The sequence below is a fragment of the Artemia sp. Qi Xiang Cuo genome, chromosome 3, assembly GCF_049724085.1.
Source record: "Artemia sp. Qi Xiang Cuo chromosome 3, ASM4972408v1, whole genome shotgun sequence".
Taxonomy (NCBI): domain Eukaryota; kingdom Metazoa; phylum Arthropoda; class Branchiopoda; order Anostraca; family Artemiidae; genus Artemia; species Artemia sp. Qi Xiang Cuo.
In genome coordinates, this window is record NC_142796.1 from 88,955,192 (window position 1) to 88,973,887 (window position 18,696).

Here is an 18,696-nt window from a genome sequence, read left to right on the forward strand (position 1 = left end):
CCACGATAGAACACTACTGAAATATTCCAACTCTTGCATTTCAATGAAATAAAACCAAAGTGAACTTTGAAAGATCAAGAGAATGTAACTGTGACAAGGTAAACCATGACAGAACACTACTGAAATATTCAATCTCTTGCATTTCAATGAAAGAAATTCGAAAAGAACTTTGAAAAATCAGGAAAATGTAACTCTGACAAGGTAAACCATAACAAAACACTACTGAAATATTCCAACTCTTGCATTTCAATCAAAGAAATTCAAAATGAACTTGGAAAAATCAAGAAAATGTAACTGTGACAAGGTAAACCATGACAAAACACTACTCAAATATTCCAACTCTTGCATTTCAACGATAGAAATTCAAAATGAATTTTGAAAAATGAAGAGAATGTAACTTTGACAAGGTAAACCGCAACAAAACACTACTGAAATATTCCAGCTCTTGCATTTCAACGAAACAAATTCAAAATGAAGTTTGAAAAATCAAGAGAATGTAACTATGAAATGGTAAACCATTCTGTGACAAGTTAAACCACGACAGAACACTACTGAAATATTCCAACTCTTGCATTACAATGAAATAAAACCAAAGTGAACTTAGAAAGATCAAGAGAATGTAACTGTGACAAGGTAAAGCAAAACAAAACACTACTGAAATATTCCAACTCTTACATTTCAATGAAAAAAATTCGAAATGAACTTTGAAATAATCAAGAGAATGTATCTGTGACAAGGTAAACCACGACAGAACACTACTGAAATATTCCAACTCTTGCATTTCAATGAAATAAAACCAAAGTGAACTTTGAAAGACCAAGAGAAAGTAACTCTGACAAGCTAAACCACGACAAAATACTACTGAAATATTCCAACTCTTGCATTTCAATGAAATAAATTCGAAATGAACTCTGAAAAATCAAGAGAATTTAACTGTGACAAGGTAAACCATGACAAAACACTACCGAAATATTCCAACTCTTGCATTTCAATGATAGATTTTCAAAATGAACTTTGAAAAATTAAGAGAATGTAACTGTGACAAGGTAAACCGCAACAAAACACTACTGAAAATATTCCAACTCTTGCATTTCAACGGAAGAAATTCAAAATGAAATTTGAAAAATCAAGAGAATGTAACTGTGACATTGTAAACCATTCTGTGACAATGTAAACCACGAAAGAACACTACTGAAATATTCCAACTCTTGCATTTCAATGAAATAAAACCAAACTGAACTTTGAAAGATCAAGAGAATGTAACTGTGACAAGGTAAAGCACAACAAAACATTACTGAAATATTACAACTCTTGCATTTCAATGAAATAAATTCGAAATGAACTTTTTAAAAATCAAGAGAATGTATCTGTGACAAGGTAAACCACGACAGAACACTACTGAAATACTCCAATTCTTGCATTTCAATGAAATAAAACCAAAGTGAACTTTAAAAAATCAAGAGATTGTAACTGTGACAAGGTAAACCATGACAAAATGCTAGAGAATGTCAAAAATTAAGAGAATGTAACTGTGACAAAGTAAACCACGATAGAAACACTACTGAAATATTCCAACTCTTGCATTTCAATGAAATAAAACCAAAGTGAACTTTGAAAGATCAAGAGAATGTAACTGTGACAAGGTAAATCATGACAGAACACTACTGAAATATTCCAACTCTTGCATTTCAATGAAAGAAATTCGAAATGAACTTTGAAAAATCAAGAAAATGTAGTTCTGACAAGGTAAACCGTAACAAAACACTACTGAAATATTCCAACTCTTGCATTTCAATCAAAGAAATTCAAAATAAACTTTTAAAAATTGAGATAATTTAACTGTGACAAGGTAAACCATGACAAAACGCTACTCAAATATTCCAACTCTTGCATTTCAATGATAGAAATTCAAAATGAACTTTGAAAAATTAAGAGAATTTAACTGTGACAAGGTAAACCGCAACAGAACACTACTGAAATATTCCAACTCTTGCATTTCAACGAAAGATATCCAAAATGAACTTGGAAAAATCAAGAGAATGTAACTGTGAAATGGTAAACCATTCTGTGACAAGTTAAACCACGACAGAACACTACTGAAATATTCCAACTCTTGCATTTCAATGAAATAAAACCAAAGTGAACTTCGAAATATCAAGAGAATGTAACTGTGACAAGGTAAAGCATAACAAAACACCACTGAAATATTCCAACTCTTGCATTTCAATGAAAGAAATTCGAAATGAACTTTGAAATAATCAAGAGAATGTATCTGTGACAAGGTAAACCACGACAGAAAACTACTGAAATATTCCAACTCTTGCAATTCAATGAATTAAAACCAAAGTGAACTTTGAAAGATCAAGAGAATGTAACTCTGACAAGCTAAACCACGACAAAACACTACTGAAATATTCCAACTCTTGCATTTCAATGAAAGAAATTCGAAATGAACTCTGAAAAATCAAGAGAATTTAACTGTGACAAGGTAAACCATGACAAAACACTACCGAAATATTCCAACTCTTGCATTTCAATGATAGATTTTCAAAATGAACTTTGAAAAATTAAGAGAATGTAACTGTGACAAGGTAAACCGCAACAAAACACTACTGAAAATATTCCAACTCTTGCATTTCAACGGAAGAAATTCAAAATGAACTTTGAAAAATCAAGAGAATGGAACTGTGACATGGTAAACCATTCTGTGACAAGGTAAACCACGAAAGAACACTACTGAAATATTCCAACTCTTGCATTTCAATGAAATAAAACCAAAGTGAACTTTGAAAGATCAAGAGAATGTAACTGTGACAAGGTAAAGCACAACAAAACATTACTGAAATATTACAACTCTTGCATTTCAATGAAATAAATTCCAAATGAACTTTTTAAAAATCAAGATAATGTATCTGTGACAAGGTAAACCACGACAGAACACTACTGAAATACTCCAATTCTTGCATTTCAATGAAATAAAATCAAAGTGAACTTTAAAAAATCAAGAGATTGTAACTGTGACAAGGTAAACCATGACTAAATGTTAGATAATTTCAAAAATCAAGAGAATGTATGTGTGACAAGGTAAACCACTATAGAAAACTACTGAAATATTCCAACTATTGCATTTCAATGAAAAAAAACCAAAGTGAACTTTGAAAGATCAAGAGAATGTAACTGTGACAAGGTAAATCATGACAGAACACTACTGAAATATTCCAACTCTTGCATTTCAATGAAAGAAATTCGAAATGAACTTTGAAAAATCAAGAAAATGTAGTTCTGACAAGGCAAACCATAACAAAACACTACTGAAATATTCCAACTCTTGCATTTCAATCAAAGAAATTCAAAATAAACTTTGAAAAATCGAGAAAATTTAACTGTGACAAGGTAAACCATGACAAAACGCTACTCAAATATTCCAACTCTTGCATTTCAATGATAGAAATTCAAAATGAACTTTGAAAAATTAAGAGAATGTAACTGTGACAAGGTAAACCACAACAAAACACTACTGAAATATTCCAACTCTTGCATTTCAACGAAAGAAATTCAAAATGAACTTTGAAAAATCAAGAGAATGTAACTGTGACATGGTAAACAATCCTGTGACAAGGTAAACCACGACAGAACACTACTGAAATATTCCAACTCTTGTATTTCAATGAAATAAAATCAAAGTGAACTTTGAAAGATCAAGAGAATGTAACTGTGACAAGGTAAAGCATAACAAAACACGACTGAAATATTCCAAACGATGCATTTCAATGAAAGAAATTCGAAATGAACTTTGAAAAATCAAGAGAATGTATCTGTGACAAGGTAAACCACGACAGAAAACTACTGAAATATTCCAACTCTTGCAATTCAATGAATTAAAACCAAAGGGAACTTTGAAAGATCAAGAGAATGTAACTCTGACAAGCTAAACCACGACAAAACACTACTGAAATATTCCAACTCTTGCATTTCAATGAAAGAAATTCAAAATGAACTTTGAAAAATCAAGAGAATGTAACTGTGACAAGGTAAGCCACGACAAAACACTACCGAAATATTCTAATTCTTGCATTTCAACGAAAGAAATTCGAAATGAACTTTGAAAAATTAAGAGAATGCAACTGTGACAGGGTAAACAGCGATAAAACACTACTGAAATATTCCAACTCTTGCATTTCAACGAAATAAATTCAAAATTAACTTTAAAAAATCAATAAGGAGCATCGTTAAAAACTAAGACTAATGTAATTTATCCCTTATTTGAAGTTAGCTACCCCCCCCCCTCCGAAATACCTTTGAAGTTGTTTTCATGTAAAAATATCCTCCCCCTTTTCCATGGAAAATCCCCCCTCCCCTTTCCTGAGAAATGGGGGAACGAAGGGCCTCTGAGCCTTCCCCGTGAGGCAGAGCCTATTTATTTTAGATTCTGAGCATTTTTGATTTTCCCTCCAAAATTGACCCCCTTCCCTGCCCTCAGAAATGGAGGAAGGAGGGGCCTCTGAGCCTTGCCCTTGAGACAGATCCCGTTTATTTTCGATTCTGAGTATTTTTGGTTTTCCCTCCAAAATTGACCCACCCCCCTCCCCTGCCCTCAGAAATGGAGAAAGGAGGGGCCTCTGAGCCTTGCCCTTGAGGCAGATCCCTTTTATTTTCGATTCTGAGTATTTTTGGTTTTTCCTCCAAAATTAACCCCCCCCCCCTTCCCCTGCCCTCAGAAATGGGGGAACGATGGGCCTCTGAGCCTTTCCCTTTAGGCAGAACCTGTTTATTTTCGATTCTGAGTATTTTTGGTTTTTGCTCCAAAATTAACTTATCATGAGAACTCAACATCAGATAACATAATCTAACTCACACACTTAAAGTTTTTCAGCTCTTTGCAAAAAATCGTAACTGAATTCAGGACAATGATAAAGTAATTGGAACTTATTATCTTCACTGGAAAATAATCACAATCATAGTATAACTTTTCCTAACTTATAATGAAATTTGTCGAACTAAAATTTAAATTTTTATATATGTGAGAAACTTTGAATTGAAGTGGAAGGTTTTTTCATTTTCATGGGTAAAATTCATACCTGAGTTAACTTTTTTCTCTTCTGTAATAAAAATCAGAAGTGAACTTGAACATTTTGCACTTCTTCGAGAAAACTCTGAATTAAAGTTGAGCTCCTTATCTTCATGTTTAATATTCACAATAAATTTATAACTTTTTATATCTTATATTAAAAATTTGAAACAGAACTTTAAATTTTTTATTTCTTTGAGAAAAATCAGAACCAAATTTAAGAAAAATTTTAAATAAAGTGAAACTTTTGATCTTCATGGAAAATAATCACAATTATATCATTACTTTTTCTTTCTTTTATTTAAAAATTTAGAATAGAACTTTAAATTTCTTTATTTCTTTGGGGAACTTAAAACTGAAGTGGAATATTTTATTTTCTATGGAGAAATAAAAATCGGAACTGAATTTAAGAAAATTAGAATTAAAGTGAAACTTTTCATCTTCACTGGAAAATAATCACCATCATAATATAACTTTTCCTATCTTCTACAGACAAATTTGGAACTGAACTTTAAATTTTTTATGTCTTTGGGAAATTATAACCTGAAGTGAAAGCTTTTATCATTTTCATTGATAAAATTCAGAATTGAGCTAACTTTTTTCGCTTCTTCAAGAAAATTCAGAAGAGAAGTTGAACATTTTGCACTTTTTTAAGAAAATTTAGAATTGAAGTGATTCACCTTATCTTCATGTCGAAGATTCAAAATAAACGCATAACTTTTTCTATCTTCTAAGAAAAATTTGGAACTGAAATTTAAATTTTTCATCTCTTTGCAAAATATCGGAACTGAATTTAAGAAAATTGGAATTAAAGTGAAACTTTTTATCTTGACCTTTAAAATAATCACAATCATAGTATAACTTTTCCTATCTTCTACAGAAAAAAGTAGAACTGAACTTTAAATTTTTTATGTCTTTGAGAAATTATGAGCTGAAATGGAAGGTTCTTTCATTTTAATTGGTGAAATTCAGAAATGAGCTAACTATTTTCTCTTGCTTAAAAAAATTCAGAAGAGAACTTAAACATTATGCACTACTTCGAAAAAGCTCTGAATTAGAGGGGATTTCCTTATCTTCATGTTGAATATTCACAATCAATTTATAACTTTTTCTATCTTTTATTAAAAATTTGGTTCAGAACTTTAAATTTTTCATCTCTTTGAGAAAAATCAGAATTGATTTTAAGAAAAATTATAAATACAGTGAAACTTTTGATCTTCATTGAAAATAATCACAATCATAGTGTTACTTTTTCTATCTTTCATCTAAAAATTTAGAATAGAACTTTAAATTTCTTTATTTCATTGTGGAACTTAAAACTGAAGTGGAAGATTTTTATTTTCTCTGGAGAAATTGAAATTGAAGTGTGTTCTTTAGTAAAGTTCAGAAGCGAACTTGAACTTTTCTTTACTTCGTTGAGAAAATTTTAAATTGAACTAGAACTTTTTATCTTCCGTGAAAATATTCACAAGTATGATATTACTTTTTCTATCTTTCACCGAAAAATTTAGAATTGAACTTTAAATTTCTTTAAGTCTTTGTGAAATAAAGAACTGAAGTGGAAGATTTTTATTTTCTCTGGTGAAATTAGAATTGAATCGTGTTCTTTAGTAAAATTCAGAAAAGAACTTGAACATTACTTCACTTCGTTGAGAAAATTGTAAATTGAACTCGAACTTTTTATCTTCCGTGAAAATATTGACAAGTACGGTATCACTTTTTCTATCTTCCACCGAAAATTTTAGAATTGAACTTTAAATTTATTTGTCTTTGTGAAATAAAGAACTTAAGTGAAAAATTTTTATTTTCTCTGGAGAAAATATAATTGAATCGTGCTCTTTCGTAAAATTCAGAAGAGAACTTGAACTTTTTTATATTGCATGAAAAATTTGGAACTGTTTTTGAAATTTTTCATCTCTTCGAGTAAATATTCACAGGTATGGTATTACTTTTTCTATCTTCCACAGAAATATTTAGAAATGAACGTTAAATTTCTTTATTTCATTGTGAAATATTGAACTGAAGTGGTAGATTTTTATTTTCTCTGGAGAAATTAGAATTGAATTGTGTTCTTTGGTAAAATTCAGAAGGAAACTAGAATTTTTCTGCACTTCGTTGATAACATTTTAAATTTAACTAGTACTTTTTGTCGTCCTTTAAAATAATCACATGTATGGTATTACTTTTTCTAGCGTCCACCAAAAAATTTAGAATTGAACTCTAAAGTTCTTTATGTCTTTGTGAAGTAAAGAACTGAAGTGGAAGATTTCATATAATTTTAAAAAAATAGAAATGATCAATAACATATATCATTTTAATGGAGAAAATTCAGACTCGAAATTGAACTTGGCTTTGCGTCATGTATAAAATTTTTGAACTTTTCTTTTTCCTTAAAAATATTTGGAACATAACTTCAATTTTTTTTAAGTCTGTGAGTAAGGTTGGACCTAAACTTAAGAATATTCAGAATTAAAGTAAAAATTTTTATAGTCGTTGAAAATAATCAAAATCATAGTATAACTTTTCCTATCTTCTATGTAAAAATTTAGAATTGAACTTTAAATTTTTATGTCTTGGTAAACTTAAAAGTGATATGGAAACTTTTTATTTTCTCTGGAGAAATTAGAAATGAATTATGTTCTTTGGTAAAATTCAGAAGAGAACAAGAACTTTTCTATCTTCTATGAAAAATTTGGAACAGTATTTTAAATTTTTTCATCTCTTTGAGAAAAATCTGAATTGAAGTTGAAAATTTTATATTATTTTGGGGAAATATAATTGATCAATAACTTATTTCATTTTCATTGAGAAAATACAGAATCGAAGTTGAACTTTTCTTCTTCCGGGGGAAATATTTGGAACGGAACTTTAAATTTTTTCATCTCTTTGAGAATGGTCGGAATTGAATTAAAGAAAATTTAGAATTAAAGTGAAATTTTTAATCTTCATAGAAAATAATCACAATCACAGTATAATTTTTCCTATCTTCTACGGAAACATTTAGAAGTGAACTTAAATTTTTTTATGTCTTCGGACTTTTCTTGTTCCGGGAAAATATTTGTAATAGAACTTTGTATTTGACTCTTTGAGAAAGGTCGGAATTGAATTTAAGAAAATTTTGAATTAAAGTGAAACTTTTTATCTTCATGGAAAATAATCACTATCATAGTATAACTTTTCCTATCTTCTACGGAAAAATTTAGAAGTGAACTTTAAATTTTTTATGTCTTGGTGAACTGAAAAGTGAAGATTAAGCTTTTTATTTTCTCTGTGAAATCAGAATTGAATTGTGTTCTTTGGTAAAATTCAGAAGAGAACTTGAACTTTTCTATCTTCTAAGAAAAATTGAGCCTGCTAGTAGTATCATTATCTCTAAAATTATTTTTCTTACATCTCTGACCTTTTTAATAGATATTCTGAACGTTTGACTTTCTAGTATACCCTAAAAATAATGAACACTTAACAAAATAATGCATAAGATATTTTTAATTAAATAATGACATGTAGAATATTGATTTAAAAATATGTTAAATACACTATTATACATGATTAGTACACGTGCGCTTCACTGTCCGTCAATTCATCTTTATATTCATTGATGATATTGTCCGCTAATGTCCTTTTTATTCTGCTGGCGATTTCACAGTCTATTGTCACATTATTTTTTACATAGATAGCAGTTTTGGCACATTGACATGATATGATTTACGATGTTGATGCAACTGTATGCATGTCTTCTTTTTCCTTTTGCTTTCATTCGAATGCTAACACCGGAAGAATTGCGATAAGATCTATCATCGGCTAACATGCTACCAGAACCATTAGCTAGAAGTTGTCCCTCTTCATCAACTATTATTTTTAAGTTGGCATTCTCTTTGACTACTACTTTCTCTGGTAATGTTACTCTCGCATATCCACCACTTACATGATGGAAATTCTTGGGTACACCAAAGGAATTTAACTCCTCACTGGCATGACAACGTATGCATACATTGCCAATAAGATCTCCACTTGCACTCGTTTCATAGTTCAGGTATTTCTCCTTGTCAGCGTTCAACACGACAATGATTTTTTCATGTGCACATACTGTCGTCGAATAAGTCATCATCAATTTTGACAGATAAGAAATGCGTGTTGATTCTTCCACTGCGTAAAAAATACTGATTTAAGGCATGCAAAACACTCGATAGTGTTGATAACCTGCCCAAAAGTAACTGTGGAAAATTTGCATCGTATCAATACACAAGCTACTAGTACGATTGATAGAGACGTAAGCATATTTCATGTCTTTTTAAGATACGAAAAAAGTAAAAAAATATACCATGTTAAAAAATTAAAGAAAGTATTTACGAATTGGGGAGGGGACTCTTTGAGGTTGGAAAATGGGTTTAGGAATGACATTATGAATGGAACTTGTTCATAAAATATATAATAAAGCCATAAAAAATTATAAAAAAATTGGCGCGGGGACTCTTTGGGGGGCCCGGGGAGGGTGTTTGGGGGACCCTTGGGGGAGGGTGCCCTTCTGTGTCTCAATGCACAAAAAATATTAAAAAAATGGGGAGGGGGGAGGGGGAGGGGAGGGTGAGGGGAGGGGGAGTGGAGGGGAGGGGGAGAGGGATTGGGGGGAGGGGGAGGGGGTGGGTGTTGTGAGGAGGGGGGAGGAGAGGGAGGGGAGGATGGGGTGCCCTTTGGGAGCCTGGGGGACCTTTGGGGACCGGTGGGGGGCCTTTGGGGGTCCTGGGGGCTGGTTGAGAGCCTGGGGGGCCTTTGGAGACCGGGGGACGGTCTTTGGGACCCCGGTGGTCTTTTGAGAGCTCGATGTGCCTTTGGGGGCCCCGGGGTGGGCCTTTGAGGGTCTGGGGAGCCCTTTGGGAGCCTGGGGGGCCTTTGGGGACCGGGGGACCTTTGAGGACCGGGGGAGGGCCTTTGGGGTCCGGGGTGCCCTTTGGGGGTCGGGGGGCCCTTTGAGGACCAGAGGAGGGCCTTTGAGGGTCTGAGGAGGGCGTTTGGAGGGTTGGGGCTCTATGGGAGCTTGGGGGACCTTTGAGTACCGGGGGCTTCCTTCGGGGTTGGGGTGGGGGATCGGAACCCTTTGTGGTTGGGGTCGAGGACCTCACAACACTGTTCAAATGGAACTTGTGTATTATAACGACCACAGAGTTTCACCCTCAAATTCACTTCTAAAACCTTTCCTAAAATCTTCTTTCAAAATGTCTCTAACTGTTTCGCCGAAATAATCCCATAAAATGGATAAAACGATTTCGCCCAAATAAACCCTAAACGTAATTTCAGCGTGTTCCTTTTGTTTGGCATCTCTGCGCTAACGCATTTCAAATTTCTAGGAAACCCTTTCCTACGTTAATCTCTTCATCTCATAAATTTTCCTAGCTAAACTATTAGGGTTTTGCTAGAATATCAATTTATCTCTCCGACTTAAAGCTCCATGAAGCCGTATTTAAAAATAGAATTTCTATCTCTTTAGACTCCCGCATAATTCCAAGATAACAAGTGATGTCAATTATAATTCCTGACACTAAAGATCAATGAAGCCCTATTTAAAAATAGAATATTAATTTTTCTCTCTGACCTAAAGAATGTTTATCCCTCAGACCTAAGATTAAAGAAGCCTTAATGTTTCTTAATTCTCCCCTTCATGAATCAATAATTTCCCCTAGCGATTATGTAAATCAAGTTCACAGTTGCTACTCGTGACAAGACCACGTGGTTTATGGTTTTCCAAGTGAGAAAGTTCCTGTTTTTTCATTCTCAGTGAGAAAACCATAAAACAGACATGAATTGCTGTTGACATCCATAAATGTGACACAATTCCTGTTTTTTCATTCTCACTGAGAAAACCATAAAACATCCATAATTTGATGTTGACATCCGAGAAAAACATCAAATAAATCGAACAACACACATATCCATCCATGAAAACAGACATAAAAGTGAGAAAATTCATGGTTTTTCAAGTGAGAAAATTCCTGTTTTTTCATTCTCAGTGAGAAAACCATAAACCACGTGGTGCTGTTCGGACTCAATAAGGCCCTTCTACTAATAATGATCATAGAATCTATAAAATTATAGTTTAAAAATATCACAGTAAAAAATACGACAACCAGAGTGACCCAGCGTTGCCAACGCAGCACAATTTAGCCGTTTTTAGTACAATATGGAGGTCCTGGTACAATAAGAAACATTTAGAAATGTGTTTGTTCAGTCAAATTTGCCAGTGCATTCTGGTTTTTGTTGCTTCTATCTGACTTGGATTATCCGTTCAAATTCTATTTTATCGAAAATTTTCCTCTAGTGAAAAATGTTTTAACCTGGTGCTCAGATGGTACAAATTGACTTTTGCGGTACAATTTTAGTTGGAATGCGGTACAGTTTATTTCAAAACGTTGGCAACACTAGAGTTATGTCAAAATCCATTGGAATTTGAGCAGAAATAAGCGTCGGCTTGTATTGTATAAAAAAAAAACAATTTAATTCTACGATTATATAAAACAAAGTTCTGAAATACAGAAAGTTTCTTACTTGAAAAATTTGCGTCTTTTTTCTTAGCTAGGGGATCCTCATGCTGAAAACTTGCTATGTAAGAAGAGTTTGAAGAACTCAAGCAGGCTTGAATCGTGTACACCTTCCGTTTCTTTGTGAGCAGTTCCTTAAAATAGTACGGATCAGCTTCTATGAGCAGGCCATTCCAAAATTTAAACTTTTCAAGGAATATAGAGTTTCCAAATAATTCTCCGTCTGCACCCCCACATTCAACGAAAAATCTCTTTCTGTCCTGAAATAAAATAAAATTAAACATTAATGTAAAAAGTATAAGAGATAACGCAGGGTATATCGTGAAAGAGAATAAGAGACTGATGAAGGAGGGTAAGGGTTTTTCAATGCCTGAAAACTAATAAAGGTCGTTTGAGAGAAAACTTTCAGAAACAAAAGCAAAATTGGTTTCAAAGTAATGATTTTCATTTTCTATATCTTGATGTTAGACTTGAGAAAAAATTTAGTAGCACCTTGTGGGGTTTGCTTTACCCTATTATGAATTTATGTAATACTACTACTACTACTACTAACAACAACTTACCGCAGCACCAAGCTGCCTGAGGCCAACGCGGCTACGCACGCTCCTCCTCCACCCCAATCTATTCAAAGCCTCCCTTTTTACACCTGCCCACGAAGTTCCCATTTCCTTTAAATCTTTCTTTGTGACGTCCTCCCAACCCAAATGGGGAAGACCTGCTTTCCGTTTAGCCCTAGATGGTTGGCCGAAAAGAACAACCTTCGGCAATCTGTCATCCTTCATCCGCACAACGTGCCCTAACCACCTCAACCTTTCTTCCATTATAGCCCTAGAGAGCAGTATTGAACCACATTTTTCGCATAGCTTATTGTTTGAAATACGGTCAGTCAGCCGGGAACCCAGAACAATCCTCAAGCCATTTCTCTGGAAAACATCTAGCAAATCTGATCAATCTTTTCATTACCCAACGTCACCTTTTCATCTTCACTTATTCCTAGCCTTAGTGACTTAGTCTTCCTAAGATTAATTTTCAAACCAATTCTAGCCCCCTGAACTTGCAAAACCTCTAAAACTTCATTTATTTTGCTCACACTTTCATCTAGGATGCTTAAATCATCAGCATAATCCAAGTCCAGGAGACTTTTTCCTCCCCATTTGATTCCGTGGTCTCCCATTGCCTTTCCTGTGCTCCTTAAAACAAAGTCCATCAAAATAATCCATATAAAGGGGGATAGATAATTTATGTAATACGATAAAGGATAAGGTTGTTCAAGACACCAAAACAGGATATTGTTTTCTTGAGCTTATTCAAGATGTTCAAGATGTAGTTAACCATAAACAGATTCAGAAAATATGTTAATAAACTTACTGGAACTTTAAAATGCAAGTTAGTTACATATTGATTTTGAAAACTATTCAGGTAGATTAAACAAGGGAAGGAGTACTAAAAGGAACATGCCAAATATTGAATATCTTGAAACTGGATCAAAATATCGAGTCGAAACTTTCAGGGGGAGTTAGAGGAAACATATTGAACAAAATTCATAAGATATATTGACCTAAGATAATCAAAGGAAGGCAAAGAGCAGTACTAAAACCTAAAATCATAAGCAGCGCAATAACGCTGCCTAAGTAAAGAACGATGTTGGCACAATGTACTATTTATTTTTTGGCTTAGGTTTATTTATATTTTTTTGATTTTTTTTTTGTTTATTTTTTGGAAATTGGAGTGGCTTTTGCATTTTTTAGTAGTCGAAAGCGACTGGAAGGCAACAAACACCCCAACCACGCCCACCAATTCCCCAAACATATCCAATCAAAATTTTGAGATAGCCATTTTGTTCAGCGTAGTTGATTTCCAGACACTCCCCCACAGCCCTCAGGGCAAGGGTTGTAAGTTATGCCCTGGGGACATATGAGTTTTTCTGTTATAGAAACCGTTGTCATAGAGAATTCAAAAAGGAATCATTCGATTGGAAATTGAAAAGGCTAGTGCCCTTTTTAATAGTCGAAAATGATTTGAGGCCAAGTAGCCCCCCCCCCTCTCACACCCAACATTTTCCCAAACACATTTAGGGGCAAACCATTTTGTTCAATGTAGATGAAAGATCCGGCAATCATGTCTTTGAGGATGACAACCCCCTCACAGCCCTCAGGGTAAGGGTTTTAAGTTACGCCCTGGGGGCATATAAGGTTTTTATTTAAAGCATTTCCGTAGAAACTTCAAAAATGCTCATTCCATTGGAAATTGAACGGGCTAGTGCCTTTTTTAATAGTTGAAGTGATTGGACACCAACTAACGCCCCTCTTATGCCCATCATTTCCCCAAACACATCCAATAAAATTTTTGAGGTAGCCATTTTATTGAACGTAGTTGAAAGCTCTGGAAATTAGGTCTTTGAGGATGACAACCCCCTCACAGCCCTCCTCAAGCAAGGGTTATAATTTATGCCCTGGGGGCATAGAAGGTCTTTATATACAGCGTTTATAGAAGGCGTTGTCGTAGAAACTTCAAAAAAGGATCATTCAATTGGAAATTCAAAGGGCTAGTGCCCTTTTTAATAGACGAAAGTGATTGGAGGGAACTAACGCCTCTCTCGCGCCCACCTTTTCCCCAAACACATCCAATCAAAATTTTGAGATAGCCATTTTGTTCAACGTTGTTGAAAGTTCTGAAAATTAGGTCTTTGAGCATGAAACCTCCCCCCACCAAACAGCCCTCAGGGCAAGGGTTGTAAGTTATGCCCTGGGGATATATAAGGTTTTTATAGAAAATTATGTCGTAGAAATTTCAAAATGGGCTCATTTGATTGGAAATTGAAATGGCTAGTGCCCTTTTCAATAGTCGAAAGTGATTGGGAGGCAACTAACACCCCTTCCACGCCCGCAATTTATCCAAACACATCCAATCAAAAATTTGAGATAGCCATTTTGTTCAAAATTGTTGAAAGGTCCGGAAATTATATCTTTGAGGATGACACTTCCCCCACAGCCCTCAGGATAAGGGTTGTAAGTTATGCCCTGAGGGCATATAAGGTTCTTATTGAAAGTTTTGTCATATATACTTCAAAAAGGGTTCATTCGATTGGAAATTCAGAGGTCTACTGCCCTTTTTAATAGTCGAAAGTTATTTGAGGGCAACAAACGCCCCTCTCACGTCCACCTTTTCCCCAGACACTTCCAATCAAAATTTTGAGGTAGCCATTTTGTTTGACGTAGTTAAAAAGTCCGGAAACTATGTTTTTGAGGATAACACTCCCCCCACAGCCCTCAGGGCCAGGGTTGTAAGTTATGCCCTGGGGGCATATGATATTTTTTTGTCATAGAAACTGTTGTTGTAGAAAATTCAAAAAGGAATCATTCGATGAAAACTGAAAAGGCTAGTACCCTTTTTGATAGTTGAAAGTGATTGGAGGGCAAGTAACCCCCCTCTCACGCCCATCATTTCTCCAAACACATCCAACTAAAATTTTGAGATGACAATTTTGTTCAACGTAGTTGAAAGATCCGGTAATTATGTCTTTGAGGATGACAAACCCCTCACAGCCCTCAGGGCAAGGGTTGTAAGTTATCAGATTTGTAGAAACTTCAAAAAGGGCTCATTCAATTAAAAATTAGAAGGGTTTGTGCTCTTTTTATAGTCAAAAGTAATTGGAGGATAACTAACACTCCTCTCGCACCCACTATTTCCCCAGACACCTCCAATCATAATTTTGAGGTAGCCATTTTGTTGGACGTAGTTAAAAAGTCCGAAAACTATGTTTTTGAGGATAACACTCCCTCCACAGCCCTCAGGGCAAGGGTTTAAAGTTATGCCATGGGGGCATATGATTTTTTTATAGAAAGCGTTGTCGTAGAAAATTCAAAAAGGAATCATTCGATTGGAAATTGAAAAGGCTAGTGCCCTTTTTAATAGTCGAAAGTGATTGAAGGGCAAGTAACCCCCTTCTCACGCCCACCACTTCCCCAAACCCATTCAATCAAAATTTTGAGATAACGATTTTTTCAACATAGTTGAAAGATCTCGAAATTGGGTATTTGAGGATGACAACCCCCTCACAGCCCTCAGGGCAAGGGTTGTAAGTTAAGCCCTGGGGGGATATACGGTTTTTATTGAAAGCTTTGTCGTAGAAACTTCAAAACGGCTCATTCGATTGGAAATTGAAACGGCTAGTTCCTTTTTTAATAGTTGAAAGTGATTGGAGAATAACTAACGCCCCTCTCACGCCAACCATTTCCCCAAACACATCCAATCAAAATTTTGAGATAGGCGTTTTATTGAACGTAGTTGAAAATTCTGGAAATTAGGTCTTTGAGGATGACAATCCCCTCACAGCCCTCAAGTAGGGGTGGTAATTTATGCCCTGGGAGCGTAGAAGGTATTTATCGAAAGCTTTGTCGTAGAAACTCAAAAAGCGCTCATTCGATTGGAAATTTTAAGGGCTAGTGCCTTTTTTAACATAATTTGCATTTTACTGAAAAATACAAATTAATGTGCATTGTCAGTTTAATATACATATACTGAAATTTAGTAATCAAAATATTAATATTATTTGATTTATTAAAGTTATAGAAGGAAAAACATGCTTGTTTCCGTTTCGGACACAGTATGATTGTAGGTGTTTTTGTTTCTCTCTCTCTCTTTCACTAAACCTGTGTGTCTGAGCAGGTGTTTGTATGTTTCTGTGTCTGACTCTGTGTGATTGTAGGTGTTTTTTTCCTCTCTCTCACTATGCCTTCGTGTCCGAGTAGGTATTTGCATGTTTCCGTGTCAGACTGTGTGATTGTAAGTGTTTTTGGTCTCTCTCCCTCTCTCTCACTACGCCTGTGTGTCTAAGCGGGGTGTTTGCTTGTTTCCGTATCTGACACTTTGTGATTGTAGGCTCAATAGCAATCGAAACTTTAAAAGACGGAATTTTGATGTCAGTAAATTTATCAAAAGAACGGGCTTATAATACTAATTCAGCATTATAATGAAAAAAGCATCTCATTGTTCCTAATAAACGAAGATAGCGTTTCAGAAGTCGTTCTTTAAGAATTTGAGAAAATTCATAAGTTACGTATATTTATTACTAATAAAACCGTTCGTAAATAAAATTAAAAGTTCTAGTGGCCTTTTTAAGGAACCAAAAAATTGGAGGGCAACTAGGCACCCTCCTCCGCCCTTTTTTCTCAAATCTGTGTGACCAAATATTGAGTAAGCCATTTAGCCAAAACAAATAAAATTAATATGCAAATTTCATTTTAATTATTCATATACGGTTAGCTAATTTCAGACCTGCATTAATTCAAAAACGTTCGGAAATTAAATAAATAAAAAGAAGTTTTTTTTTAACAGAAAGTTAGGAGCGACATTAAAGCGTAAAACGAACAGAAATTATTGCGTATATGAAGGGGGTTGCTTCCTCCTCAACACCTCGCTCTTTACGCTAAAGTTTAAATTTTCTCCCAATTCTTTATCACATGTTCGTTTAATTGGAACGATCAAAAGCTTTTTTCAAAAGTACAAGAAAACTTTAGCGTAAAGAGCGAGGTGTTGGGGAGGGGGCAAGCCCCTTCATATACGAAATAATTTCTGTTCGTTTTAAGTTTTAATGTCGCTCCTTACTTTCTATTATAAAAACCTTTTTTTTAATTCAATTTTTTAATAACGACACCTGAGACACAATGTCCGTTTAATTAGAACAACAAGAAGATTGTTTTTTTAAGAACTAGAAAACCTTAGCATAAAGAGGGAGGAGATGAGGAGGAGTAACCCCCTCATATACGTAATAGTTTCTGTTCGTTTTAAGTTTTAATGTTGATCCTTACTTTCAGTTGAACTTTTTTATTTAATTAGTTACAGTAATCGTAGTGTTAGTGTTAAAAGTATACGCATAGGGCCTTCTGGGCTAGTTCAGAACCTGCCACAACTTGCCCCGAAAGGTCTGACTTAATGTTTTTACTTTTATAACTTTAATAAATCAAATAATATTAACAAAATGATTACTAAATATCAGTATATTTATATTAAACTGATAAGGCACATTCATTAGTATTTTTTTTTTCAGTAAAGTTCAAATTATGTTCTGGATATGGGAAAGCATAGGGGTTTTGAGCCCAACTCATGTAAATTTCTGCTCGTTTTGAGTTTGACTCCGTTATTTATTGTAATTTCTGTTCGTTTTGGGTTTCATTTATTTATCGATGCTGATTTGTGGTATTTTCACGCTTGGTAGATTGTTTGATTTTATTTTTGCTCATTTTTGGTTTAATGGATATCTTTACTTCTCTTTGAAAAACTTATTTTGTGGAACCAAAATTTTAATTAATATTTGGTCGTTTTATATTGACATAGTCTTTTCAGGTAAAAAAAAATAATACTTTAAATCTTTTCATTTTTTTAAGACTTTATAGTTTGACCTGCTATTTGTAGGGTGGAGATAAACTTTCAGCAATATTTAACAACATACACCCTTTTAAAAATTTGGACAGAAATAGTAGTGTTTAATGTATTTTCATACCTCCTCTAGTTGACCTGAAATGGAAAACTTGATACCATTCGCAAAAAAATCGGTTTACTTTCTTTGATAGCTTGGATACAGTTACGCTATTTTGATTTGCTTAAATTTTAAGAGCAAAAGTAGCCCCGAAAGATTGAACATAATACCCTCAGTCGTTCTTGGGATACTGCTGAGATGCCTTATTGAGAATTAGCATTAACACAGCGCATTTTGATTTAATTTTAAGGCAACATTTAGTTTTTAAACATAACAGGCAAACGGAGGGTGGGTGTGGGAGGGGGATTAGGTGCCCTCCAGTCACTTTCAACTATTAAAAAGGACATCAGCCCTTTCTGTTTTCAATCGAATGAGCCCTTTTCGAAGTTCCTACGGTAAATCCTTGGATACAAAGTGCCCTGGTCTAAACAAAAAAAAAAAAAAAATTGTACCCACATCGATATTTACTATAAAAATGTCAAGCCTTCCAATCACTTTCGACTATTAAAAAGCTTTACCTCAAAGCTTACAAGGCTTTACAACCCTTGCCTCAAAGACCTAATTTCCAGAACTTTCAACTAATTTAAAAAAAATGGTTATCTCAAAATTTTGATTGG

The 18,696-nt window shown here is 34.3% G+C and overlaps 1 protein-coding gene across 1 annotated transcript in view; it reads right to left on the reverse strand.

Moving 5' to 3' along the window:
- Nucleotides 1–18,696, reverse strand: part of LOC148954719 (uncharacterized) — a 42,194-nt gene that overhangs the window by 16,697 nt on the left and 6,801 nt on the right. Inside the window, exon 2 of the mRNA XM_089087222.1 lies at nucleotides 11,609–11,861. Coding sequence (XP_088943348.1) covers nucleotides 11,609–11,861 — 253 coding nt within the window. The remainder of the gene's footprint in view (nucleotides 1–11,608; nucleotides 11,862–18,696) is intronic.